This window comes from Pseudophryne corroboree, chromosome 1 (genome assembly GCF_028390025.1).
Source record: "Pseudophryne corroboree isolate aPseCor3 chromosome 1, aPseCor3.hap2, whole genome shotgun sequence".
Lineage (NCBI taxonomy): Eukaryota > Metazoa > Chordata > Amphibia > Anura > Myobatrachidae > Pseudophryne > Pseudophryne corroboree.
The window spans coordinates 423,363,074-423,390,635 of record NC_086444.1 but is presented as its reverse complement, the minus strand read 5'-3'; the positions used below and the strand labels follow the sequence as shown (position 1 = coordinate 423,390,635).

The window sequence follows — 27,562 nt, the reverse complement described above, 5'->3', positions numbered from 1 at the left end:
CCCGAAGCTATGCTATAACCAGCAATATCAGATCCAGGAATGACTATACTCCTGGTCCCCGAGGACTGCTGTGGGCTATGATTATTACCTCGGGAACGCACAACATGTTCAGTTATTTTTTACTTGTGAATTCTAGATGTTTCTCATCCCTTCCTCCCTCCATCTTATTCCTTGCTGCTATTGGTCCTCTACCGCCTCTCTATTCATTGTCTTTTTTTTTGCTTCCAGCGAATCACTGCAGGAATATGTCCCATATTTCACCATCTTAATCAAGAACAACATCCATTTCCCTCAGTTTGGATTTTCCAAGTAAGATTTGTCAATCAATACTGTAAGCTCACCTCCAGCAGCACAAACCTTGTCCAAAAAGCTTCTACAAATAGGGTGCAGACTTTTTAAAGTGCTTCTGTGAGGTGATTCCAATGCACTTAATGTATATTATAAAATGATTTTGCTGCTTAGCTCCAGGCATTAATTTCAGTGTTTACTTCTGTGTTACTGCACTAGACATGAAGAATAAAATGATCATTGCCAAAGTTAGCAGTACTAATTAAATATCCATCAGCTGTAAAATATTGGAAATAATAGTGTGAGGGAATACACCTGCATACTTTTCCTCATTATCAGTAACAGCTATTTATATAGTGCCAGCATTTTCCATAGTCCTTAAAACAAACGCATGAATATAACAAGACTGTAAACAGACTATGAGATTAGTAGGCAGAGCCGGCCCTAACCAATATGATGCCCTAGGCAAGATTTTGGCTGGTGCCCCCTAGCACCACCGCTGGTTCTTCCTCTGACCTTGCACCTCTTTCCCAGCACCATCACCCCTCACCCATAGCAGTCCTTGTACCCCCTATATTTTAAATAGGAACAGTTCGCACATTTGACACACAGCCCAAAAAGGGGCATCTTCTTGCTGAGAAGGGGCTGGCCACACAATAGTAACCCCAATTCCAATTACGCCACACAGTGCTGAAACTTTATTCACATTTTATCTTGCGATAGTGTCCATAATTCATATTACATCCCACAGTAGTATCACTTTACCTTATAAACGTTACTCCTCACAGTAGAGCCCCTTATTCACATTACATCACACTGAATTGCTCCTTATTCACATTACACCACACCTTATTGCTCTTTATTCACATTAGACGACACAGTAGTGCCCTTTCTATATGCAACGCCACATAGTACAGCACCTTATACACATAATGCCACACATTAGTAATGCATTTATACACAATTCCACACAGTAATGCCCCTTACACATATGAGACACATTAATGTCCTTATAAACATAATGCACCTTACACATTATGACAACCTTTATTAATGCCCTTTTACACCTAATGTCCCTTACTAATATGCCGCACATTAATAATGCCCTTATACACATAATGACACACAGTGCCCCCTACACATTTGCTGCACATTATTAGTGCCCCTATACACATAATGACACACATACAGTAGTACCCTGTTACACATATGCCGCACATTATTAATGCCCTTATACACATAATGACACACATAGTGGCCCTTTACACATACGTTGCACGTTATTAAAGCATTTTTACATGACACGCATAATGCTCCTTACACATATTCTGAACACTACTGCACAACCAACCCACTCACATGCACACAGCCCTCACACTTCCACTAACACTGTGACCTCTGCCTCTGCTTGGATACAGATGTGTCCTCACAAATCTTGCATCAATGCTAACGTCGGGCACCTTTTTTTTTTAATGAAAATGCATCTTATTTGCATTGCTATGTGGCTAGAATGCACAAGCAGCTTCTGCTGATTAAACTGATATGCAGCATGCCAATATATTGTGTGAGACTGTGGCAGTATCTGCATATGAAATGCTACATACAGAATATAGGCATGCCGCATATCATTTTAATCAGCAGAAGCTGATGATGCCCCTAGGCATATCAAATGCCCTAGGCAATTGCATAGTTTTCCTATGCCTATGGCCGGCTCTGTTAGTAGGTCCCACTTATAAGCTTATTATACAGTATATAAGGAGTTTTAAACATTTACTTATAACCACTTTTAGCTATACTGTGCACACATATTAGGCAGCACTGTACAAAGACTATTTATTCATTCATATCAGTCTCTGGCTCAGAGGAGTTTACACTATTGTGAACTGTATGCATACACTAGGGCTAATTGCTTTCACCAAGTAACCTATCAGTGTGTTTTGTATTGTGGGAGGAAAGCAACGCAAACATTGAGAGAACAGACAAACTCTACACAATGTGGCCTTCGTTGGAATCACGACCATGACCACAGTACTGTAAGCCAGCAAAGCTAACATTGTTATCCATGCTGCCTACATGATTCATGTTAAGTGTCACATATTACATAGTATATGAAAATGTAAAATGTATTATACGTCACAGCTGTTTTGTGGTTTAACCAGAACCCCGTGTTAGGAAGCAGCAGGACCCCGATTCAAGTACCATTAAACATACAGTAATAACCTGGGGAAGCAGAATTTAATTTAGTTTATCTAGAACCTAACTCTAAATGAGTTCTACAAAGATTCTTTCTCTGTTGCTACTTGCAAATGATTGGTCACAGGTGAAGGGAGTATATGAAGTTTTTTCTTTATAAAGCTGCATACACACTACGCAATATTTTGAGCGACATCGCTTATTTTCCCCCTTCCGAGCGATAACGTTTGTAATATCGCCCAGTGTGTACGCACTACATTGTTAGCGAGGCGCGCTCCTGTAGTTTGTTAACAATATTGTGTCACGATCCGGGTATCTGGACGCCATTTCTTACCCATCAGATGCCTCCTAAGGCTGGCTCAGCGCTCCAGGACCGGATCCCATCTGTTATTCTACTGTTCACATTCCTGCATCCTCTCCTGTCTCTCTGAGACGCTGTCACAGTAACGCCTTATTACATCTGGCATGGCGTCTCCCGCGGCCTCCGCCGCCGTCCCTGAGCTTCTGCATGCAGAGTGTCAGAGTGGCGATTACGTCAGCCGCGGCCTCCGCTGTGTCCGCGTGGTTGGATGTGCACTTGTCAGCCTGGCGTCTCCTGTCTCCAGTGGCCGGCGCCGCCATTACTGTTTTCATTACCACATGGATTACAAACCAAACTTCCCTCCAAGTGTCTGCATGGGCGCAGCCATCTTGGATTCTGTCAGCTGATCATTTCCTCCAATCTGTTGTCAGTATTGTTAATCTGCATAATTGCCTAGCCAATCCCTTCCTTGCTGCAGGTATAAATACACTGTGCCTGAGCAAGGAAGGCGTCAGTGCTTTGGTTGTCAAACCTAGTTCCTGTTTGTCTCTCTCCTGTGATTGTCTTCCAGGTTCCAGCTCCTGTCTCAAGACTTCCACCATAGAGACCCGCACCAGCATTCCACCTGCGGTGTAGCCTGACTCTCCAATCCATTGTGGATTCATCTGTTTCCAGCTACAACATTACCTGCTTCCAGCTCAGCTTCCAGCAGAGTACAGCTTCCCTTAAAGGGCCGGTGTCCTTTCTACACTTTACCACTCTCCACCGGTATTATTATTTCTCCGCTCTCAAGTTCTACATTTCAGTTCATATTTCATCGCTCCCAAGTTCATTTATTATTTAACTGGTTCCAGCCAGTATCCACTCCGTGCTAACAACAGTCTGGTTCCAGCCAGTATCCACAGCAGCTGTTTTACCTTCAGCAACCCAGCTTTTCCTGGAACACCAGCTGGCACAATCCTGGGTTATCTCCATTGCTACAGTCGGGCCTGGTAAGGACTTTCCATCTAGAAGATCATAAGAACTATCTCACACTACCAGTGCCCTGTGGCTCCTGCCATCCTGTAGTACCCAGGAACTGTATTTATTATTTGCTGACTTTTATGTTTTCTTTTACTGCTGCTGTGTTGCGGAGTTGTCATAATAAACATCATTGACTTTTATCTAAGTTGTCGTGGTCACGCCTTCGGGCAGTTATTATTCATGTTACTTACATGTCCAGGGGTCTGATACAACCTCCCAGGTTCCGGTACATCTCAGCCCCTACAACTGAGGCTGCCTCCCGTCAGCTCAGGCCCTCAGTTGTGACAGTAAGCACTGACCTAATGAATCCAGCCGGAGACCAGGATCAAGCGGCCAGGCCGATGCAAGAACTGGCAGCCCGACTAGAACATCAGGAGGCTGCACAGGGCCACATCATCCGCTGTCTCCAGGATCTCTCTACTCGGCTGGATGGGATTCAGACAACTCTCCGTGGATCAGGCGCATCTGGTGCGTCAACCACAGTGACTCCAGCTATAACCCCACTCACCTTACCCATTTCTGCTCCACGTCTTCATCTTCCAACGCCAGCAAAATTTGACGGATCTCCAAGATTATGCAGGGGATTTCTCAACCAGTGTGAGATTCAGTTTGAGCTACAACCTGGCAATTTTCCCAGTGACCGTACAAAAATTGCCTACATCATCTCTCTTCTCAGTGGCTCCGCCCTTGACTGGGCATCACCGTTATGGGAGAGGTCCGACACCCTGCTATCTTCTTACACTGCATTCGTGTCAACATTCAGGCGCATCTTCGACGAGCCAGGCCGGGTAACCTCAGCTTCATCCGAGATTCTCCGTTTACGCCAGGGGTCACGTACTGTAGGACAATATCTGATACAGTTCCAGATCCTGGCATCCGAACTGGCATGGAACGACGAGGCCCTGTATGCTGCATTCTGGCATGGCTTATCTGAGCTTATTAAAGATGAGTTAGCTACCAGAGACTTACCTTCTAAGTTAGATGAGCTAATCTCACTCTGCACGAAAGTTGATTTACGTTTCAGAGAGAGAGCAACTGAGCGTGGAAGATCATCTGCTCCAAAATCTTCTGCTCCTCCTCCTCGTCAACTGTCACCATCTAAAGATGAGCCCATGCAAATTGGCCGTTCCCGTTTAACTCCTGCTGAGCGCCGAAGACGTCTCTCTGAGTCTCTTTGTCTTTACTGTGCAGCTCCGTCTCACACCATCAATGCCTGTCCCGAACGTCCGGGGAAACTCCAAACCCTAGCTCGCCCAGGAGAGGGCCGGCTAGGAGTAATGATCTCCTCTCCATCTCCTCATGATTGTAATCTCCCAGTCTCGCTTCAAGTTGCTCAACGTTATCGGAACGTCATTGCTCTCCTTGATTCCGGAGCAGCTGGGAACTTTATTACTGAAGCCTATGTTAAACGGTGGTCCCTACCCACCGAGAGACTTCCTTCCTCCTTTTCCTTAACTGCCGTGGATGGCAGTAAAATTTTTGATACTGTTATTGCTCTAAGGACTCTACCAGTTCGTCTGAGAGTGGGAGTTCTTCATTCCGAACTTATTTCACTTTTAGTGATTCCAAGAGCCACACATCCTGTGGTCCTGGGCCTTCCATGGCTCCGTCTTCACAATCCTACAATTGATTGGACGACTACGCAAATCCTGGCATGGGGTTCCTCCTGTGCAGAGACATGTTTGTTTAAAGTATTGCCTGTCTGTTCTTCCTCCCCCAGGTCGTCTGATGTTCCACCTCCTCCATATCAAGATTTCACGGATGTGTTCAGTAAAGCTTCTGCTGATATCCTTCCTCCTCATAGGGAATGGGACTGCCCGATTGATCTCGTTCCAGGGAAGGTTCCACCTCGAGGCCGAACTTATCCGTTGTCTCTGCCTGAGACGCATTCTATGGAGGAATACATTAAAGAGAACCTAGCAAAGGGGTTCATTCGACCTTCTTCTTCCCCAGCCGGCGCAGGCTTCTTTTTTGTAAAAAAGAAAGATGGTGGTCTGCGGCCGTGCATCGACTACAGAGGTTTGAACGACATTACCATCAAGAACCGTTATCCTTTACCCCTGATTACTGAGCTCTTTGACAGAGTTAGCGGAGCTACCATCTTTACAAAGCTGGACTTGCGAGGTGCATACAATCTCATCCGGATCCGTGAGGGTGACGAGTGGAAGACCGCCTTTAACACCCGTGACGGACATTATGAGTACCTCGTCATGCCCTTCGGATTGAGCAATGCTCCAGCTGTCTTCCAGCATTTTGTCAATGAGATTTTCAGAGACATTCTATACCGTCATGTCGTGGTCTATCTAGACGATATCCTCATTTTTGCCAACGATTTAGAGGAACATCGTTTTTGGGTTAAAGAGGTTCTGTCCTGTCTCCGTGTCAATCATCTCTATTGCAAATTAGAAAAATGCGTCTTTGAAGTCAAGTCCATTCCGTTTCTAGGGTACATTGTGTCCGGTTCCGGACTAGAGATGGATCCTGAGAAACTACAAGCAATTCAGAATTGGCCGGTACCCTTAACCCTCAAAGGGGTCCAGAGGTTCTTAGGGTTCGCCAATTATTACCGAAAGTTTATACGAGACTTTTCCACCATTGTGGCGCCTATTACTGCTTTCACCAAGAAGGGTGCTAACCCGTCCAAGTGGTCTGAAGAAGCCATGCAAGCTTTTCATCTTTTAAAACAGAGGTTCATCTCTGCGCCTGTCCTGAAACAGCCTGACATCGACTCTCCTTTCATCCTAGAGGTGGATGCCTCCTCCGTTGGAGTAGGAGCGGTGTTATCTCAGAGGGCTAAAGATGGCCATTTACATCCTTGCAGTTTCTTCTCCCGGAAGTTCTCCCCAGCTGAGCGCAACTATGCCATTGGCGACCAGGAGTTGCTAGCCATCAAGCTCGCTCTAGAAGAGTGGAGGTATCTGTTGGAGGGAGCTTCTCATTTAATCACCATACTTACAGACCACAAGAACCTTTTATACCTGAAGGGCGCACAATGTCTCAACCCTCGTCAGGCCAGATGGGCACTTTTCTTTTCCAGGTTCGACTTTAAACTCCAGTTCTGTCCGGGCTCTCAGAATCGCAAGGCCGATGCCCTTTCCCGCTCATGGGAGCAAGAAAATGAGTCAGAGTCTTCAGACAAGCATCCTATTATAAATCCGTTGGCATTCTCCACGGTAGGGATGGACTCTACGTCCCCATCAGGGAAAAGTTTTGTGAAGCCGATGCTAAGGAAGAAGCTCATGCATTGGGCCCATGCTTCCCGTTTTGCCGGACATACAGGTATCCAAAAAACCCTGGAGTTTATCTCTAGGTCCTATTGGTGGCCAACTCTGAAAAAGGACGTCTTGGAGTTTATTGCATCTTGCCCAAAGTGTGCCCAACATAAAGTATCCCGCCAGTCGCCTGCGGGGCAACTGGTTCCACTATCCGTTCCCCGTCGACCATGGACCCACTTGTCGATGGATTTCATTACAGACTTACCCATGTGCAACAAGTTCAATACCATCTGGGTGGTAGTTGACCGGTTCACCAAGATGGCACACTTCATTCCTCTCACCGGTCTTCCGTCAGCTTCCAAGTTGGCTCAAGTATTCATACAAGAGATCTTCCGACTCCACGGTCTTCCTGAAGAAATTATCTCAGATCGAGGAGTTCAATTCACAGCCAAATTCTGGCGAAGTTTATGTCAAGTCCTCCAAGTCAAGCTAAAGTTTTCCACGGCTTACCATCCTCAGACCAATGGTCAAACCGAGAGGGTGAATCAGGACTTGGAGGCCTTCCTTCGCATCTATGTGTCCTCCTCTCAAGATGACTGGGTTCAATTACTTCCCTGGGCCGAGTTCTGTCATAACAACCAGTATCATTCTTCATCTGCTTCAACACCATTCTTCACTAACTTTGGATTCCACCCTAAAGTTCCTGAGTTCCAACCGCTTCCAGCAACTTCTGTTCCCGCAGTGGATATCACCTTGCATCAGTTTGCCAATATCTGGAAGAGCGTACGATCAGCTCTGCTCAAGGCATCGTTCAGGTACAAGAAGTTTGCGGATAAGAAGCGTCGAGCAGTTCCTGCTCTCAAGGTGGGTGATCGGGTATGGTTATCCACGAAGAATTTGAGGTTAAGAGTTCCCAGTATGAAGTTTGCACCTCGCTATATCGGTCCTTTCAAGATTGAACAAGTCATCAATCCTGTTGCTTACAGACTCCAGTTGCCTCCCTTCTTAAAAATACCCAGGACATTCCATGTTTCCCTGTTGAAACCGCTGATCTTGAATCGGTTTCATTCCTCACTTCCTCCAACTCCGAAAGTCCAAACTCAACGAGGCGTTGAGTATGAAGTGGCCAAGATCCTGGACTCACGTCACCGTTACGGTCAACTACAATATCTTATTGACTGGAAGGGTTATGGTCCTGAGGAACGTTCATGGACCAATGCTTCTGATGTCCATGCTCCTGCCTTGGTCCGGAGATTCCATTCCAAGTTTCCTCAAAAGCCAAAGAAGTGTCCTGGGGCCACTCCTAAAGGGGGGGTGCTGTCACGATCCGGGTATCTGGACGCCATTTCTTACCCATCAGATGCCTCCTAAGGCTGGCTCAGCGCTCCAGGACCGGATCCCATCTGTTATTCTAATGTTCACATTCCTGCATCCTCTCCTGTCTCTCTGAGACGCTGTCACAGTAACGCCTTATTACATCTGGCATGGCGTCTCCCGCGGCCTCCGCCGCCGTCCCTGAGCTTCTGCATGCAGAGTGTCAGAGTGGCGATTACGTCAGCCGCGGCCTCCGCTGTGTCCGCGTGGTTGGATGTGCACTTGTCAGCCTGGCGTCTCCTGTCTCCAGTGGCCGGCGCCGCCATTACTGTTTTCATTACCACATGGATTACAAACCAAACTTCCCTCCAAGTGTCTGCATGGGCGCAGCCATCTTGGATTCTGTCAGCTGATCATTTCCTCCAATCTGTTGTCAGTATTGTTAATCTGCATAATTGCCTAGCCAATCCCTTCCTTGCTGCAGGTATAAATACACTGTGCCTGAGCAAGGAAGGCGTCAGTGCTTTGGTTGTCAAACCTAGTTCCTGTTTGTCTCTCTCCTGTGATTGTCTTCCAGGTTCCAGCTCCTGTCTCAAGACTTCCACCATAGAGACCCGCACCAGCATTCCACCTGCGGTGTAGCCTGACTCTCCAATCCATTGTGGATTCATCTGTTTCCAGCTACAACATTACCTGCTTCCAGCTCAGCTTCCAGCAGAGTACAGCTTCCCTTAAAGGGCCGGTGTCCTTTCTACACTTTACCACTCTCCACCGGTATTATTATTTCTCCGCTCTCAAGTTCTACATTTCAGTTCATATTTCATCGCTCCCAAGTTCATTTATTATTTAACTGGTTCCAGCCAGTATCCACTCCGTGCTAACAACAGTCTGGTTCCAGCCAGTATCCACAGCAGCTGTTTTACCTTCAGCAACCCAGCTTTTCCTGGAACACCAGCTGGCACAATCCTGGGTTATCTCCATTGCTACAGTCGGGCCTGGTAAGGACTTTCCATCTAGAAGATCATAAGAACTATCTCACACTACCAGTGCCCTGTGGCTCCTGCCATCCTGTAGTACCCAGGAACTGTATTTATTATTTGCTGACTTTTATGTTTTCTTTTACTGCTGCTGTGTTGCGGAGTTGTCATAATAAACATCATTGACTTTTATCTAAGTTGTCGTGGTCACGCCTTCGGGCAGTTATTATTCATGTTACTTACATGTCCAGGGGTCTGATACAACCTCCCAGGTTCCGGTACATCTCAGCCCCTACAACTGAGGCTGCCTCCCGTCAGCTCAGGCCCTCAGTTGTGACATATTGTTGTTGTCTGTGCATGCAGGTCAATTTTTGCTATGTTTGCATGTTAGGGGTATTGCCCTGTAGAAAATGAGAATAATACAGGTGTGTTTTATCAGAAACAACACATTAACTGTCGTTCTTACATATACAGTAGGGGTCATTTCTAACTGAAAGGCACAGAGCAGTACTTTATTTTTTGTTTTGATAATGTCATTTTAGTATTGAACTGTAGTACCAGCATCTATAAGTCAAAATGGTGGCACTTGCTGAGGGCGGGGCACAGGAGTTTTATGCATTATGGCCATATGGGGTGTTCCCTAGCATAATGGCCACTGCAGACATGTGTAGCACTGAATGTACAGTATAAGTAAATGGGGGCTTACATGTTGCAGATATCTGCATTATAAAGAACTATATGGAGATGGTGCAAATACTGGAGGTCATTTCCTATACCTTACTGGCATGAATTATGTAAATATATTTTGTGGTAAAAGGCACAAAAAGATGCAGCTATTTGCACTCTGATCAGAAAGGTCTCATATGACCTTGCTCATGGTGTAATTGGTATCTTTACTTATAGAGTAAAATACTGTATGCAATAGCATACAGTATATGTCATAAGTCTGGCTACTCTGTCATTCACCCACTGTCCTATTTTTTCTCTTTCAGGGGTAACATTGAGGGGGACAATGCCCTGAAGAACTGTACTTACCACCCCATTCAATCCCCCTCTTGTCCAATATTCACTATGGGGTTCATTGTGAGAGAGGCTGGCGTTAATTTCACGGAAATAGCACATAAGGTCAGGTATATTTCAGGAAATACATGGGTGACAGCTCAGCTGTACACTAGTTAAAGCACTAACAGCAGCAGTATAACCTAATCATTTCATACCCTCCAACTGTACCTTTTTAATAGGTACAGTACCTTTTTTTCATGGTCTGTACCTATTTTTGGCTCTCCAAACTTCCATTGAAAGTATAGGAAAAGGGGCGTGACCACGCCCCCTTTACCCGTGGCCACACCCCTTTTTCTAATTTGTACCGATTTTTGTGTGTAAAATGTTGGAGGGTATGTCATTTTAGGAATATGGAATCTGCCATAGAGCAGATTCAATTGGTGATGTTACCCTTCAGGAGCTGCATGAAAAAAAAAATGTGTTAAATGCACCTTCTTGGGCTTACTGCATGGGGTAACCTATATATTCTAGGCAGTGGCGGAACTAGCAAAAGGTGGGCCCAGGTGCAATAAAATGTTTTGCGCCCCCACCCCCTCTCATCCTGTCCAAGTCCACCCCCTCACCCCTGGAGATGATTTGGTGAGGGGGACCTGCTCAGGGCCAGGGAAATGGATACCTAGCAACAGTGCCGTGACTATACATTTTAACGCTGTGTGCAAGAAACGGCATCGGAGCCCCTCCCTCTATGTAAAACAGGGGCAGTGCGCGCCTCAGGCGCGCGCAAAAATATATAGGGGCATGGCTTCATGGGGAAGGGGTGTGGGCACAAAATAATACCAATTCTTATAACGGTGCACAGTAGTCTCCATTATTCAAATTACGCCGCACAGTAGCACCACTACACCAGGTAGAGCCCCTTTTACACATTACGGCAGACAGATTCCTCTTTTTACATATTACGGCAGACAGCGTCCCCTTTTTACACATTACGGCAGAGTCCCCTTTTTTACACATTACAGCAGACAGTCCCCCTTTTTACACATTACGGCAGACAGCGTCCCCTTTTTACACATTACGGCAGACAGCGTCCCCTTTTTACACATTACGGCAGACAGCGTCCCCTTTTTTACACATTACGGCAGACAGCGTCCCCTTTTTACACATTACGGCAGACAGAGTCCCCTTTTTTACACATTACAGCAGACAGTCCCCCTTTTTACACATTACGGCAGACAGCGTCCCCTTTTTTACACATTACGGCAGACAGACAGAATAAATAGATAGACAGAAAGAAAAGATTATACTTACTGTCTCCGCTGGCAGTCAGGCTCCTCGGTGCAGCAGCTTCTGGCAGATCCCGGACAGGGGAGAAGAAGGAGGAGGGAGGGGGACTCGGGAGCCACAGCAGCGCACTGTAATTGGTGGAGGCGCCGCTGCAGCTGTTTCTCTCCTTCCAAATAGGCTGCCTGCCCCACTGTGATGAGGTAAGCGCATCCCAGCATTCACAGCGGTGGAGGACAACCTATGTGGAAGGAGGGGGACAGCTGCAGCAGCGCCTCCACCAATTACACTGCGCTGCTGCGGCTCCCTCCTCCACCTCCCTCCTCCTCCTTAATCCCTCCCTCCCCCCCCCCCCCCCCCGTGGCCACTGCGTCCCTGCCTGCTGCTCCACTCCTCGGCTGGCGGTTGTGGTCCGCAGCACACAGCGGCATGTAATGAGTCAGTTTAACTCATTACAAGCCGCGCTGGCTTTGGGCACCTTGACAGTTGTGGGCCCCAGTGCAAGGCACCGCTTGCACTGGTGGTAGTTCCGCCACTGATTCTAGGCACTTAACCTGGAATCTATGGGTTAACGCTCATTAGCCGCGGTTTTACAGCACAGGGAAAGTGACTAATAAATAATTTAATAGAACCAAGCGTTAAACCCACAAAGGCTAATTGAATCTGCCCCCATGGGTACAAGATTGAAGTATTCTACTTTGTCATATGCCGTATGAGGGCTCTAATACCTAATATTTACAGTATATTTATAGATATTTTTAAATCTATTTATATACAGTTATTTATTTGGGTTCAGTATGAATTATGGGTGGACGAGATGCCGGCATTTATAATACTGATGCCAGCATCCTATTAGTAGAAATTCTGATAGGAGGATAAGACTGTTCCCCCCACTCCCCTACCCTCTAACCCTCCCTTTCCACAGCCTTACCATAACTTCTTAGTGCCTGAGCCTAAACTTCCTCTGGTGGTGCCTAAACCTAACCCCCTCGCCCTAACCTCCACCTGTTGGTGCCTAACCCTAACCCACCTTCCCGCAGCTTAACCCTAAGCTCCCAAACCTACCACCCCTTCTCCTCCCTAACCTTCCCGCTATACTTACTGCCGAGATGTTGGCTGCCGGGATTCTGGCGTCAATCTCCTGCCCCTGTTGGCTGTCGGAATTCCGGCATCGGCATTCTAATGGCTGTCGGGATTCTGGCGTCGCATTACAACTGCCGGAATACTGACAGCCGGTATCTTAACCACATCCCATTTATTTAGCACACACATATTACACAGCACTTAGAGAATACTCAGTCACTGACATCACTCCCTGCCCAGTGGAGCTTACAAGCTATATTCCCTAACATATGGACATCCATACTCCCTACGGTTAACTGAACTCATGACCACTGGTCTGTGAGGCAGTAAGGCTAACCACTATGCCAACCATGCAAGAATGGACAACTAAGAACGAAGTGAAGGTTCTAAAACAACAGAGCATATAAGCATAAACACCCGTCACCTAGACATGTAAAACTAAGGAGAGCGAAATGACTGCATAGGAATGGAGAGAGTTAAACCTCCTGTGAGGGGTGGACCTAACTGTTATGAAAAGTACAGCCTATGTTAGAGAGGGGAGGAATCAGTATATATAGGGATGTATAGGCCAGCTTGGTCTCTCTTGCTGCTGGTTTGCCTTCTGGTGAGTGTTTGCTCCATTGCATATTCACTAAAGTGTTTAGCTAGTTTAGTTAGAATATTCAGCTTGCATTGACCTGCTGTATTGTTTGCCCACCCTCCTCTTTCATTCCCCACACACTGTTTGGTATGATGGCCGCCTCTCGCCCCCGCCGTGCCGCCGGGACCCCAGCTCGTTACCACTCACCAGGCGGTGAGGCTGGGCCCGCGGATGAGCCGGCTGGCTCAGCTCCCTGTTACCCGTCTTCCGGGGCCGACGCGGGTGCCCGTGCGCAGGGCCGGCAACAGAAATCTTGGGGCCCGGTACACTGATTTCTATGGGGCCCCGCCCATAACCACCCTCGAGCCCCCCTCCTCATCCCCTCCTCCAAACATCCCTCTTCTGCATGTACATACAGTATAAGGTAGAGCTATAGGTCATATATAAAATCTGTTTTTAAGATGTATATTAATGTGTTTGTATATAATATATAAAAAATGTTTTATAAAAATGTATAATGGCATAAAATGTGTACCAAAGAATGTGCAGGGTCTTTAAAAGAAAATTTGGCCTATCTTACCCTACAGACGTCTTCTCGTACCCCGAAGAGATGGTTCAGCACTGCAGATCTCACTTGCACGCTCTCTGTGGGACAGTCTGACTGCCCTCAGGTAGATGTGCTCATTCCAGAGGCTCCCCTGATGCAATGCACAGTTTCCATGCTATGCGGGGGTCCGCTGTGTTGGGATCGTGCTGCAATACAGGTGTTGGTGCCGTCACTACAGTGGCTCCCTCCGCTGTGCCTGGGTCCTGCTGCCAGACAGGTGGAAGTGCCGTAACTGTCGCTGCTCCTTTCAACAGTGCTGCTCCTCGGTGGCACCAAGCAGTACTAGCACAGATAAGGGCATGGTACTGTGTACAGTATACATAATAACACTGTAATCAGAGTATATCAGATCACTGTAATGGACTGGGCATAATTATTATTAATATTTTTACCAGGCAGGTTGTTGTGTGACTTGTAGTGCTGCTACATGTGGGTATAACTTGGTGCATAGTGTGCACCAAGTTATACTCACATGTAGCTGCACTACAAGTCACACAGCAACTTGCCTGATAATAATAATTCCCCTTCCATTACAATGATCTGATATACTCGGTTCTGTCCTAGTCAGTTTGTGTGTTACATAGGCCATAGTGTGCACCGAGTTATAGCCACATGTAGCAGCACCATAAGTCACACAGCAACCTGCCTGGCAAAAATAATGCCCCTCCGATTACAGTGTTATTATGTACACTCTGCACAGCACCGCATCATCCTTCTCTGTACTAGTACTGCTTGCCGCCGAGGAGCAGCACTGTTGAAAGGAGTATGAGTAGTTAGAGCTCGGGATAACACTGCAGCGCTGGGCATGGTGCTGTGCGGCAGCAGCAAGTGACGGGGAACGGCCGGTGCATCACAGCGTAATGACGTCAGCATCATCACACCGGGACTGGACCAAGTGAGACTGTAACGGGGGAAGGGGTGTTTGCGGTTTTCGTGATTAATTAAAGTTAATTAGCGGCCGAGTGGAGCAGTCCGTTTAGAAATCATCAACAGGTGCTGCGGCTCTGTTTTTTTGTGTCCCTGATGCTTGGGGCCCCTCTGACCTTTGGGGCCCGGTACAGGTGTCCCCTTTGACCCCCCCTGTCGCCGGGCCTGCCCGTGCGGCGGTGGCTCGACGGACCCGGTCTTCCCTGCCGCTGGTTTCCGGTCCGGCGTTACCGGCCGGTCGCGGGCGGCGGGGGGGGGGGGGGCTGGGAGCACGGGGGAGACGACCGGAGGTGGCCGGGCATCGGCCTTCACCTCCGGCTACGGGGATTGAGGCGCCGTTGCCGGGTGTGGGCGCCCGCGTGCGCGCCAGGTCGGCAGCCGATCGGGGCTTCCATACCTTCTCCCCACACATCCCCCTTGTCGCGGCCGAGGGGTGGTGCCAGGCGAGGGGGGCGGATGGCGGCGGCGGGGCGGATGAGGCCTGTTGCGGGGTCTCATCCGACGGTCCTTTCAAGTGGGACCAACGTTGGAAGGAGGGTGGCGGGAAGCGGCGGGCCGCGCGCACAGGGTGCGCGCACGCCCGCGCTCTCAGCCAGTGGCGCCGTTCACGCACGTGTGCGCGCAGCGGCGCCGCTAGTGTCCTCATCTCCCCTGCTGCCTCCCTTACAGCCGGAGTCCGGCGGGGAGCGGCGGCGGGGGGGGGGGGGGCGTATCAGGGGCGAGCACGGCAGCATTGAGCCCCGCCGAGGCGCCTTCCCTGCAGACGGAGGTTAGGTTAGGTTAGGATAGGTGACTGGTGGGGGACCACGCCGATTGTGGTCAGGGGGGCCAGCAGTTCCCCAGCGGGCCAGGCGGAGCATTGGCCGTCGGGTCCCCTGTTGGCGCCTGCCGGGCAGGGAGGCGTGTGCCGGCATCTGCGGGGGCTCCCGCGGGTGCCGGCAGTGACTTTTGGGGAAGTCAGGACCCCTCCGGAGAGTTGGCGTCGCCTCTGTCGACGGTGGTGGCGGCGTTGGGCCCGTTGGCCGCAGCCGCATCCCTGGGGGCAGCAAGGCGTTCCGGCGCGCGCGCGGAAGCAAGGGCGTCCGGTACGCGGCCGGTGGCTCAGTGAATTGCTCGCGCTTGCCGTAACCTGGGGGCGGCCGCGGCGCAGCTGGGACACCGTCCCGTGCGGACCGAACGTGGGTGCGAGGTGGGGACGTCTTCGCCCCGGAGTGCTAGGCATGCGCCGCGAGTGGTTTCCAGGTCCCGTGCTCTGTCTTCTTCTTCAGGTGATCGCGGAGAAGTGGAGGTGGTCAGGAGCGACGAGGAGGATTTCGAAGTCTCCACACCGGAGGACTCCCAGTCTGAACAGTCGACAGCGTCAGGTGAGGTTGAGCAGTCGGCGTCGGGCTCCAGCACGCGCTCCAGTTCTCTCAGTTCCTCCTCTTCTTCATCCCTGTCGTCGCCTGCGTCCGACGTCAGTAGCACGACTAGGGCTAAAAAGCGGGCGACGAAGTACGCTAAGAGGGCGGCAGGGCAGCAGGAGAGGCGGAAGAGACGCAAGCGGCTTAGCGAGTACGCTCGCAGGGCCAAGAAGCGCCGCGATTTGCCGGGAGTGGTCCACTGTGATTACACGGCCGTGTTGAGGGGGTTGCGGGATAGCTGCCGTAAGAAGATCTGCAGAGGCGATTACGTTGATATGTTCGTCCTGACTAAGGACGCGAAGAAAGAGTTTAAGGCGGCGACAGCTAAGAAAGGCATCGGAGCTGACGCCTTCCGTAATTTCGACAACTGGCTGGCCGGTTTTTGCGGCTTGTTATCTCGAAGATAGGCCTGAGGAACATATGAACGTCATACGATACCTGCACTTGATACACGATATGCAGCGCACATCGTCAGGTATCGAATGGCGGATGTATGATGAGAAATTCCGGGAGAAGCAGGACTGCTTGCAGGTTATTGACTTTGGTTGCAAAGACGTGGAAGTCTGGCTCCAGGTCACCCGGGCTTCTCAACCCGCAAGGGAGCCCCGGAATCCGGGGGCGGACGGGCAACGCGCAGGGTCGTCCGCCCAAGGGAGCGGCGCGGACGGCGGATCGGGTAAGAAAGGTAGATTGGCTATCCGCGGGGGAGGGCAGGCCGCCGCGAAGGGGAAGTGCTTCGCATTTAACAATGCGTCCTGTTCCTTCGGCAAGCAGTGTCGGTTTCGACATTTGTGCTTGCAATGTGGCGGCTCCCACCCGGCCTCTACCTGTTTTAAAGGCAATCGCCAAAGCGCGCGGGGTAAGCAAAGCTACGCAAGACCTGGCACGAGCGGGATCGCTCCACAGGGCACCAACGCCAATTAATTTGGACGCCATGTCCAAATGGTTGGATTGGTATCCGAATAGTACAGACGCTCCGTTTTTGTTTCAGGGTTTTAAGTTTGGTTTCCGCTTGCCTGTTGCAGGCGATGTATCGGTCCGGGCTCTCCGGAATCTGCAGTCCGCTCGCGCCTTGCCGTCTGTTTTGCGCGAGAAGGTTGATAAAGAGGTACGGCTGGGTAGGATGGAGGGCCCGTTTAGCTCGCCCCCAGAGGATGACTTGGTCATCTCCCCAGTGGGGGTAGTCCCCAAGAAAATTCCAGGTGCCTTTCGGCTCATTCAGCATCTTTCTTACCCGTCAGGGTCGTCGGTCAACGACGCGATACCACCGGCTCACTGCTCGGTGGTGTACCAGTCGTTTGATTAGGCGCTAGAGTTAGTTCGTAGTTACGGCCCTGGTGCCCTGATGGCTAAGATCGATGTGGAATCCGCGTTTCAGTTGCTACCGTTGCATCCGGAATCATTCCGTTTTATGGGTTTTCGACTCGGAGCGGAGTATTTCATTGACAAATGTTTGCCGATGGGATGTTCCGTTTCCTGCTCGTTTTTTGAACGGTTTAGCACATTTTTACATTGGTGCGTGGAGTCTTCGTCAGGAGGTCATGGAGTTGCGCATTACCTCGATGATTTCCTGTGTGTGGGACCGGCGAATTCACCACGCTGCAGCGACTTGCTGTTCAGCATCCGAGCGCTGTTTTTTCACTTTGGCGTTCCTGTGGCCGAGGATAAAACGGAGGGGCCGGTTTCCTGTTTGTCGTTCTTGGGGATCGAAATCGACACGGTGGCGGGATCGTGTCGCCTTCCTCAGGCTAAGGTTGCGAAGCTCCGCGAGGTTATTTGTCAGTTCGTAAGGTTGCGTAAAGTCACGCTGCGGCAGGCGCAGTCCTTGCTGGGCCTTTTGAACTTTGCTTGTCGGGTGATCCCGATGGGCAGGGTTTTCTGCCGAAAGCTGGAGAGGGCGACGGCGGGGTGTACCAGACCGCATCATTTCATCCGCTTGTCCTCCGAAATTAAGAGGGATTTGGCAGTATGGGCCTCGTTCCTGGAGGATTTCAACGGGGTGCGTATCTGGCTGGCCCCGGCGGTCGACAACGCTCGGTTACAGCTGTTTACCGACGCGGCGGGTTCCTCTGGGTTCGGTTGCTTCCTAGAGGGGTCTTGGTGCGTGGCCTCGTGGCCTGAGGAATGGCATCGCGAAGGTTTCACTAGGGACCTTTTTTTTCTGCTGGAGCTTTTCCCCATTATGGTGGCGCTGGAGGTTTGGGGCGATCGTCTGGCTCATCGCAGCATTTTGTTTAGATGTGACAATCTGGGCGTGGTGCATGCGATCAATAACCAGAGGGCGAAGTCGCTGGTGGTTCTGAGGGTGCTGGGGCGATTGCTGCTGACATGCTTGCATAAGAATGTATGGTTCCGCGCGCAGCACGTGCCTGGTCTGGAGAACGGAATTGCCGACGCGTTGTCCCGTGGTCGGTGGGAGAGATTTCGTTTGTTGGCACCCGAGGCCGATGAGCGGGGGGTTTCAATGTCCCGGTTATGTCTGGCAGGTGATCGGACCGGACTGGAGGGTCTAGCGATGCGGTCAGTGGCCCCGAACACGCTCAAGGCTTACGGTCAAGCTTGGAGCGAGTGGGAAGAGTTTGTCCGAGGACGTAGTCAAGAAGGTAAGAGCGGGCATCGGATGATGCTTTCGTTTATTTGGCAGCTGTTTGTCACGGGTAGGTCCAGAGCGGTGGTGTCCCGGTACTTAGCAGGGATTTCGTTCTTTAATAAAATCAAGGGTGTCCCTGACGTGACAAAGAGCGGGCTTCTGGTTAAGGCGATAAAAGGGTGGGCACGCGTGGCGCCAACGCCGCCTGATAGGCGACGGCCCATCGATGCGGCCTTGCTACCGGCTGTCATCGAGGCGGTTGGCGGTATCGCGTCGTCTATTTTTGAATCGCTTTTGTTTCGGTTGGCGTTCTCCATGGCTTACCATGGAGCCTTTCGGGTTTCGGAGCTGGTAGCGCCATCTAAGCGGGCAGACTCACGCATGCTTCTGGGTGACGTGGTGGTGGGTGAGAGGTCCTTGCTGTGCAGATTGCGTCGCTCTAAGACAGACCAAGTAGGTAGAGGTCGATGGGTCACCTTGGTTCCGTCGCTGGAGGAGAGCATTTGCCCGGTGAGGTTGGCATCAAAGTATGCGGCAGTTCGACCCGGTGGGCAGGGGTCGTGGTTGCTGCATTATGACGGTTTGCCTTTGACGAAATATCAGTTTCGTTGGATGCTGAGTCGCTGTCTGGATGGCTTGGGCCTCTCACCCGCTGCTTTCGGTACGCATTCCTTCCACATCGGGGCAGCGACGTCGGCTGCGTCGGCAGGGTTTTCCGTGGCGGAAATCCAGGCAGTGGGGCGATGGAAGTCGTCGAGTTACAGACGATATATTCGCCCAGTTCCATGAGTTGTTTGTTTGACTATCAGTTCAGTTTATTAGTAGTTGTATAAGTTCATGTTGTAAAGTTCAGTATGTCCTTGTGTAGTGTGTCTGTTTGTCTCCCCTGTTCATCCTACTATGGGATTAGCTACTCGCCGCTGCTGGCAGCGGGGGTCTGGAGTTCTTTTGCGATTTTTTGCCTGACTTGACGGACTGAATTCTAATCTACAATTCGGCTGATCAGTTCAAATCAAAGTCCCTCAGCAGGTTTTTACGCTTTCACCTCCAGCTGAGTTCTTACATGTTTTTCCCAATTTTATACCCCTCCCCCCCCCGTTTTATTTTCCTTATATTATTTTGATTTTTCCCATTGTGTGTTTATGTTCTGCTTCGATTGGCTGGAAGCTTGTTCAGATCGGCTAGGCCGTGACTTCTGCAAGACACGAAACCCCCTTTTTTCTTTTGGCAGATCCTTCAGGTTAATGCGTTAATAAACTCCGTTTTAGATTCTTATTAACCGATTTTTACTCCTTTCCTTCTCTTCAGGTTGGGTAGAAGATGATTTGGCAATCTGGGTGGTTGGCCACTCTTATGTGTACTGGGCAGCCAGGTTTTTGGCCTCGGAGGGGGCACAGATGTTTCCTAGGGCTCATGGCGTTCATTGGCTTGGTTGGCAGGGGATGATGTGGAAAGATCTGAAGAGTAGATTGGTCAGTCAGGTCAGCGAGCATGGAGTCCCTAGGGTGCTGGTTATCCATTTAGGTGGCAACGATCTGGGGAAGAGGACATCTTTGGAGCTGCGGTGGGCCATGATGAAGGATCTGGCCAGTGTGGCCGCGGCGTGGCCCAAGTGTGTCTTGGTGTTCTCTATGATGGTGCCAAGGTTGCGTTGGCGAGGAGTGGCGGACGGTCGCCCGATTGATGAGGCCAGGCAAAAGGTGAATGGGGCGGTGGCGAAGTGGGTGTTGGCCCACGGAGGCAAAGTGGTTCGCCACCCTAGGATTCGGTTTCGTGACAGTCACCTTTTTCGTCCTGATGGTGTGCATCTGTCCAAGGAGGGGATGATGCTTTTCCTGGAGGATCTTTTTCTGGTGTTGCAGGAGTTAGGTTGAGGGTATGGTGGCGGTGCGAAGACTCTGGGGAGGAGACTTTCGCTGTTGGCGGAAAAGAACGGCAGGTTGTAGTTTGTCTTGTTAGTTGCAGTGGTTTACAGTTTGGTGTGGTTTAGGTGCACTCACCTCCATTGACTTTTAAGGCCGCTAGACCACCCGTCAGGGGGCAGCGTCATCACCCATCAGGGTGGGTAGTCAGCGTGGAGGTCTGAGTCGGGCACCTATTACCTATTTATGGTTTGTGTTAAATTAGGATCGTTTGGATTTTTAATGTTTTGAGGTTATTGTCAGTTGAATATAGCCGTTCTTTTTTCTGCCACCATATGCCGGCTGAATCGGCATGTTAACTAAAATTTTCACTTTACAGGTTTTTCTAATGGTTAGGGTACAATAAATAGCTAACAATTTTCTGACAAATTCAAGTCTCCGTGTCATTATTTCTTGGTATTAAAGGTACTGAATGCTTTACTTTTGAATAAGGGTCCACACATTATCATTAGGAGGTTTAGGAAAGCGAAATGACTGCATAGGAATGGAGAAAGTTAAACCTCCTGTGATGGGTGGACCTAACTGTTATGAAAAGTACAGCCTATGTTAGAGAGGGGAGGGATCAGTATATATAGGGATGTATAGGCCAGCTTGGTCTCTCTTGCTGCTGGTTTGCCTTCCCGCCCTCCCACCCTGTTTGGTAGAGGTTTTGGCACGGAGTGCCTTGGCTTTGAATTGTTAGTGTGGTTTATCGTTGGCTATTTGTTGGCGGAAAAGAACGGCAGGTTGTAGTTTGTCTTGTTAGTTGCAGTGGTTTATAGTTTGGTGTGGTTTAGGTGCACTCACCTCCATTGACTTTTAAGGCCGCTAGACCACCCGTCAGGGGGCAGCGTCATCACCCATCAGGGTGGGTAGTCAGCGTGGAGGTCTGAGTCGGGCACCTATTACCTATGTATGGTTTGTGTTAAATTAGGATCGTTTGGATTTTTAATGTTTTGAGGTTATCGTCAGTTGAATATAGCCGTTCTTTTTTCTGCCACCATATGCCGGCTGAATCGGCATGTTAACTAAAATTTTCACTTTACAGGTTTTTCTAATGGTTAGGGTACAATAAATAGCTAACAATTTTCTGCCAAATTCAAGTCTCAGTGTCATTATTTCTTGATATTAAAGGTACTGAATGCTTTACTTTTGAATAAGGGTCCACACATTATCATTAGGAGGTTTAACACTGTCTGTGTGCTTGTCTGCTACAATTCCAATGTTTACTTTCATATAGATTTTGGGCGCCAATTAAATGGCTTGCCATTGGGGCATGTAATAATAAAGTAAAGTACTTTTGCTGGTATTCCATGTCCAAACCACATGCAGAAACTTACTTTAACACCGCAAATAGACTTGCAGTAACCACAGATGCAAAGATTTACAGTAACACTCTGGGATATGTGATTATTTAATTTTAGGGATCAATGAAGTAGTGTATCCATAAAGGCCTTACGGACAAGGCTAAAAGAGTGACAGCAGGGAATATAAAAGACAGTGGGGGATGTTTCAAGATAGAGGATTTCAGACTCATGTTTCCTCCACATTAGTGGTATTATGGCTGAAGGTTTACAGAGAGGAGCTACCTGATTGCTTAACATGTACTTTTCCATGTCCAAAACTCTATTATAGGGCTATAAACCTTGTAGATTTTTAAAGAGTGATAGGCATATGCTGTGTCTTTATTGCAGGGCGGAATCATCGGTGTGATCATTAACTGGAATTGCAACTTGGATTTACACCCCTCAAAGTGTCGCCCTCAGTATTCTTTTCGACGCCTTGACCTACAGAATAATTTGTCCACTGGATACAACTATAGGTCAGTGTTTGGGTTGTCAGAGTAGTGGCATATATAGTGTAATGGCATAGGAGACAACAGTGATGTCTGTGCGCTGTGCAGTCTGGGCATCCTGTGGGCAGTAACATAGTAACATACTTTCTGAGGTTGAAAAAAGACAATTTGTCCAATTTGTGGTCTCCTACGCTGTATTATTTTTAGGACTAATTTTATCTGTGGTCGCCCGTTGTGTTTATTTCTCTTTTGTTAACTATAGTGCTTGATCTACCCACCATAACCTTGTATATCCTTATCCATTAGGAATTTATCTAGCCCATTCTTGAAAGTATTGACTGAGTCTGCCATTACTACTCTCTCAGGCAGGGAATTCCAAACACGTATTGTCCTTACTGTGTAGAAACCTTTTCGCCTCTCCTCTCCTCTAACCTAAGTGGATGTCCACGTGTCCTCTGTGTCGATCTTATAAAAAAATAGATCCTCCGCTAGCTCTGTGTATTGTCCCCTTATATATTTGTAAATGTTAATCATGTCCCCTCTTAATCTCCTCTTTCCAGTGTAAACATGCCTAGCCTAGCAAGCCTTTCCTTGTATTCTAGTTTCTCCATCCCCTTAATCAGTTTGGTTGCCCGCCTCTGAACCTTTTCTAGTTCCAGGAGATCCTTTTAGTAGTATGGTGCCCAAAATTGTGCACAGTATTGAAGATGTGGCCTTACTAGGGATTTACATGGTTATTAGAGCTCTTTATATTACCTGAGACATTACTTGTATCTTACCTCAGGTAATTGTGTGACAACACATCTTGCTTTCTAATACATGGAGCTCTTGTTTCCCTGAATGCCAAAGACCATTTGTGGCATTCAGGGAAACAAGAGCGCCATGTATGAGAAAGCAAAAACAACTGTATCCCCTGAGATGCAGTGATTACTTGTATTTTTGTATTTTTTACAGTAGTTGCCATCTGGTCTGCCATGTTCCCATAGTTTGTATGTATGTATGTTTGCCTGAAATGAAATAGGTCTGAAATAAAATATTAAAATATTGCACATGAAACCCAAATTTAAATGGATAATTAAGCATTTATTGAAACTAGTGCCATGTTTTAAGTCTGCGAGAACTCTATGAAAATCACCCCAGTTTTAGAAGATTGTATCATCTGCACCAGTGCATGCATCAGTGACATACATGGCCTGATTCTAGAGTCTTAGGGGGTCATTCTGAGTTGATCGCTCGCTAGCTACTTTTAGCAGCCGTGCAAACGCATTGTCGCCGCCCACTGGGGAGTGTATTTTTGCTTTGCAGAAGTGCGAACGCTTGTGCAGCAGAGCGCCTGCAAAATTGTTTTGTGCAAAACAAGACCAGCCCTGTAGTTACTCTTCGTGTGCGTTGATTCTAACAACGGAGGGACGGCTTTTGACGTCACACACCCACCCAGCGAACGCCCAGCCATGCCTGTGTTTTTTCTAGCACGCCTGCGTTTTTCCAAACACTCCATGAAAATGGTCAGTTGCCACCCAGAAACGCCCACTTCATGTCAATCTCCTTGCGATCAGCTGTGCATTTGGAATCGTCGCTAGAACCAGTGCAAAACCACAAAGGACTTTGTACCCGTACGACGCGCGTGCGCATTGCGGTACATACGCATGCGCAGAAATGCCATTTTTTTAGCCTGATTGCTGCGCTGCGAACAACGGCAGCTAGCGATCAACTCGGAATGACCCCCTATGTACTAAGCATTTGAGAGAGATAAAGAACCAGCCAATCAGCATCTAACTGTCATGTTACAGCTGGTTGGTTAGTAATTTCTCTCTGTCCACTTTATCTCTCTCCAGGGCCTAAGGCCAGTACACACGGGGAGAGATGTGTGCTGAGCGATCTAGCACAGACCGCTCAGCATACACCTCTCAACCGCACAGCACAGCGCAATGTGTGCTGAGTGAGGGGGAGGGGGGCGCTCATTTCACCCAGCGGTGAAATTAGCAATGTGCTAGATTGTGCCTACACGGGCCGCGCATCGCTATTGCTGTAAGGCATACACACGGAGAGATCCATGCTTAATTTCTAAGCAATCTAGAGATTGCTTAGAATTTAAGCACGGATCTCTCCGTGTGTACCCCCCATTAGTACATAGGGCCCTCTGTGTGGCACCCCACTTACAGCTGCATTCGGAATGCAGATATTTTGGCAATGAAGTGCTAACACGACTATACAGATGTCTCCATGTGTACACAGCTGTAATCGCTAGTATCATTACTTGCATACGCACTACTCAGAATAGAACACAACTGTAGCAACACGTCCATGAGTGTTGACGCCCATTTGACATCCAGAAACTCACATGCATCTGAATCAAAATTGGCCAGAGAACCACTATTATGCAGCGCTGTTTGCTAAAATTCGCTAAATGCAGCCGCGTGACTCAGAATTAGGCCTATTGTATCTAACACTAAAAAAAAAACCCATGTGACAATAACATTTCAGTTTAGTGATACAACATAAAAGCCACCAAATTATTTGGCACATCCAGCAGGTCTCCTAAGTATTATTACTTGTTTTAGAGTCTGACATTATCTAGATATGTATAATTAGTTTTTGGACCTGCTATTCGCGCGGTCACAACCATGCAAAGTGCATAAAAGATTGGTACTCATAGAGAGCTGTAGCTGTTGTGCCTCATGTTGCCAGTCATTTTTTCTTAAGTCTTCCCATCTCTCTCCCACAGGTCTCACACTCTCTGTCACCCTCTTTTATTCCATCTCACTCCCTTCCTTCAGTTCCTAGTGCCACCTCCTCTCCCAACTTCTCTTCCCAGTTCCACATTGCAACTGCTCCAAAAGTCATAATGACTTTAAAACCAATAGATTTAAATATGTACAATGACTTTGTGTCCTCTAAAGATTTCCATTAGCATCTCACTTCACATGACAGGTGCCTATGAATAGTATTGCACGGCACCGAATGCATCATGAATCATGATGATGTGACAGTTTGTAGGATCTTATTGTGGGCAACAGTGATTAGGTCAATGATGCAGTTTATGCAGAATATTAATAAGATTTTCTATTTTATTAGCCTCCCCAGTAAGGATTAATGTTTGGCATTGATGGTGAAAATGTAAATGCTGCAGACGAGTGGGAATTGCACTTACCCATACACACACCGCTTGTGTGTACCCCACCGCAGCTGTGTGGGGGCTCACAGAGCTTACAGCGAAAGCGCAGTAGAGGTTTACATGCAGCCTAAATTTCTGTATATTCTCTGCTGTACAAGAGTTCCAGCTGTTCTCTAGGAACCACTTGGAAGAGACACTGGGAATCAGGCAGCCAATGAGAGCTGTGAGGGAAGGGATGGAGCAGGGCCTCACTGCGGCTCTATACTGAGTAGCCAGACACTGTAGAAGATTATGTAATAGATAAGGGAAAGCAATATTCTTTTCCTCTTCGATATCCACAAGAAAGAAAATGCAGTGCCGATGCACACTCCACACTACCAAAAACTGCTAGTCAGAATAATTATAGTAAACTCTGCAATCTGTCATAGAGCAAATACGAGGTTCTTGGTATACTTTTTTGCCAAAAAATATTAGCCAACCAACCAGCGCCTAAGTGACCGCGTCTATGGTAGGCCCCTAACATTAAGTTTGAATCTAGGGTGCCTTATACAGGGCTGTCTTTTCGTATAGGCTCAGTGGGCTCTTTCCCAAGGGCCCCAGGAGTATAAGGGCCCTAGGCTGATAGCTGAGGGTCCCCTCTTTCCAGGGGTACTAGATGTTTGAAAATTGGCCCTGGGGAACAAGAGATATCCGACTTGAAAGCAGTGGTCCCCATCCAAGCCTATTAATTGCTCTTCCCAACCAGATATCTCGGGTTTTGTCTGACTTATAGTTTTTCTGAGGGTATAAACCAAAAGTTGGGACCCTCCCCTTTTGGTGCACACTGGCTCCTTGTCTCTACTATGCCCAGAACCAGAGATATCAGACTTCAAGCAGCTGGTCTCTGCTCCAGATTCACACGCCTAATATGCAGTTTTAGATATTTGTTGGTGAATTGCTCTGGCTCCTGAACTCTGATCCCCAAGTCCCCAGAACCTTCTGAAAGGTGGGACTCTCTAGTTTTTTTATCCCATTCAAAGCTAAGAAATGTATTTTCAGGAACTTGAGATATCTGCAGTCAAGCAAGCTGCCCTCCCACCGGAAAATTATAAATATTAAGCCCACTCCACTATCCACCCTCCCCTACGTATTAAACACCCCCTACCACCCTGGAAGTCATCCACCCCTCCCCTACGTATTAAACACCCCCTACCACCCAGGGCTTCTTTATTCAGCCCAATGCCCCTTTCTACAGTTTAGCCCCATCTGTGCAGTGAAGGAGTAATTAGCAGAAATGACTGCTTCAGGTCCTACATGCTTAACGGAAGATAGAACACCTCCTACCGCCCGCGGGACCTCAAAGCTGGCGCTGATAGCCCACCCCACCCCTACCGCTGGAGGATGGGTAGCGGCCCCAGTGCATTGCTGTGCCCAGGGGCCTATATTGCTGTTAAGACGGCCCTGGTCTCAAACTCTTATTTATTATATAAAGGTCTCATTACTTGGTCTATAACTAGGTCCAGCAAGACGTCTCTACTTCTGCATGTAGGATGAGCTAGAACTTCATAGGTTTACAGATAGATGGCATGTTTTGCAAATTGCAATGATAATTTCTTTATCTCTATAGATTCCCTTATTCACTTTTTCCTACATATATATTTTTTCCTAACTTGCTGTGTATTTTAGCCATGTCCTCCAATCATAAGACAGATTTGCTTATTTTTGTTGGCTTTAGGTATGACACAAAACTTTTCCGTATATGGGGGGTAATTCCAAGTTGATCGCAGCAGGATTTTTGATAGCAATTGGGCAAAACCATGTGCACTGCAGGGGAGGCAATTTAACATGTGCAGAAAGAGTTAGATTTGGGTGGGTTATGTTATTTCTGTGCAGGGTAAATACTGGCTGCTTTATTTTTACACTGCAAATTAGATTGCAGATTGAACACACCCCACCCAAATCTTACTCTCTCTGCACATGTTATATCT

At 48.4% G+C, this 27,562-nt stretch overlaps 1 protein-coding gene across 8 annotated transcripts in view; it reads left to right on the top strand.

Moving 5' to 3' along the window:
* P2RX2 (purinergic receptor P2X 2) overlaps positions 1–27,562 on the top strand; it is a 290,430-nt gene that overhangs the window by 231,760 nt on the left and 31,108 nt on the right. For all 8 annotated transcript variants that reach the window (XM_063913402.1, XM_063913401.1, XM_063913399.1 and 5 more), the window contains 3 exons: positions 229–309; positions 10,304–10,436; positions 22,380–22,507. In XM_063913402.1, coding sequence (XP_063769472.1) covers positions 229–309; positions 10,304–10,436; positions 22,380–22,507 — 342 coding nt within the window. The remainder of the gene's footprint in view (positions 1–228; positions 310–10,303; positions 10,437–22,379; positions 22,508–27,562) is intronic.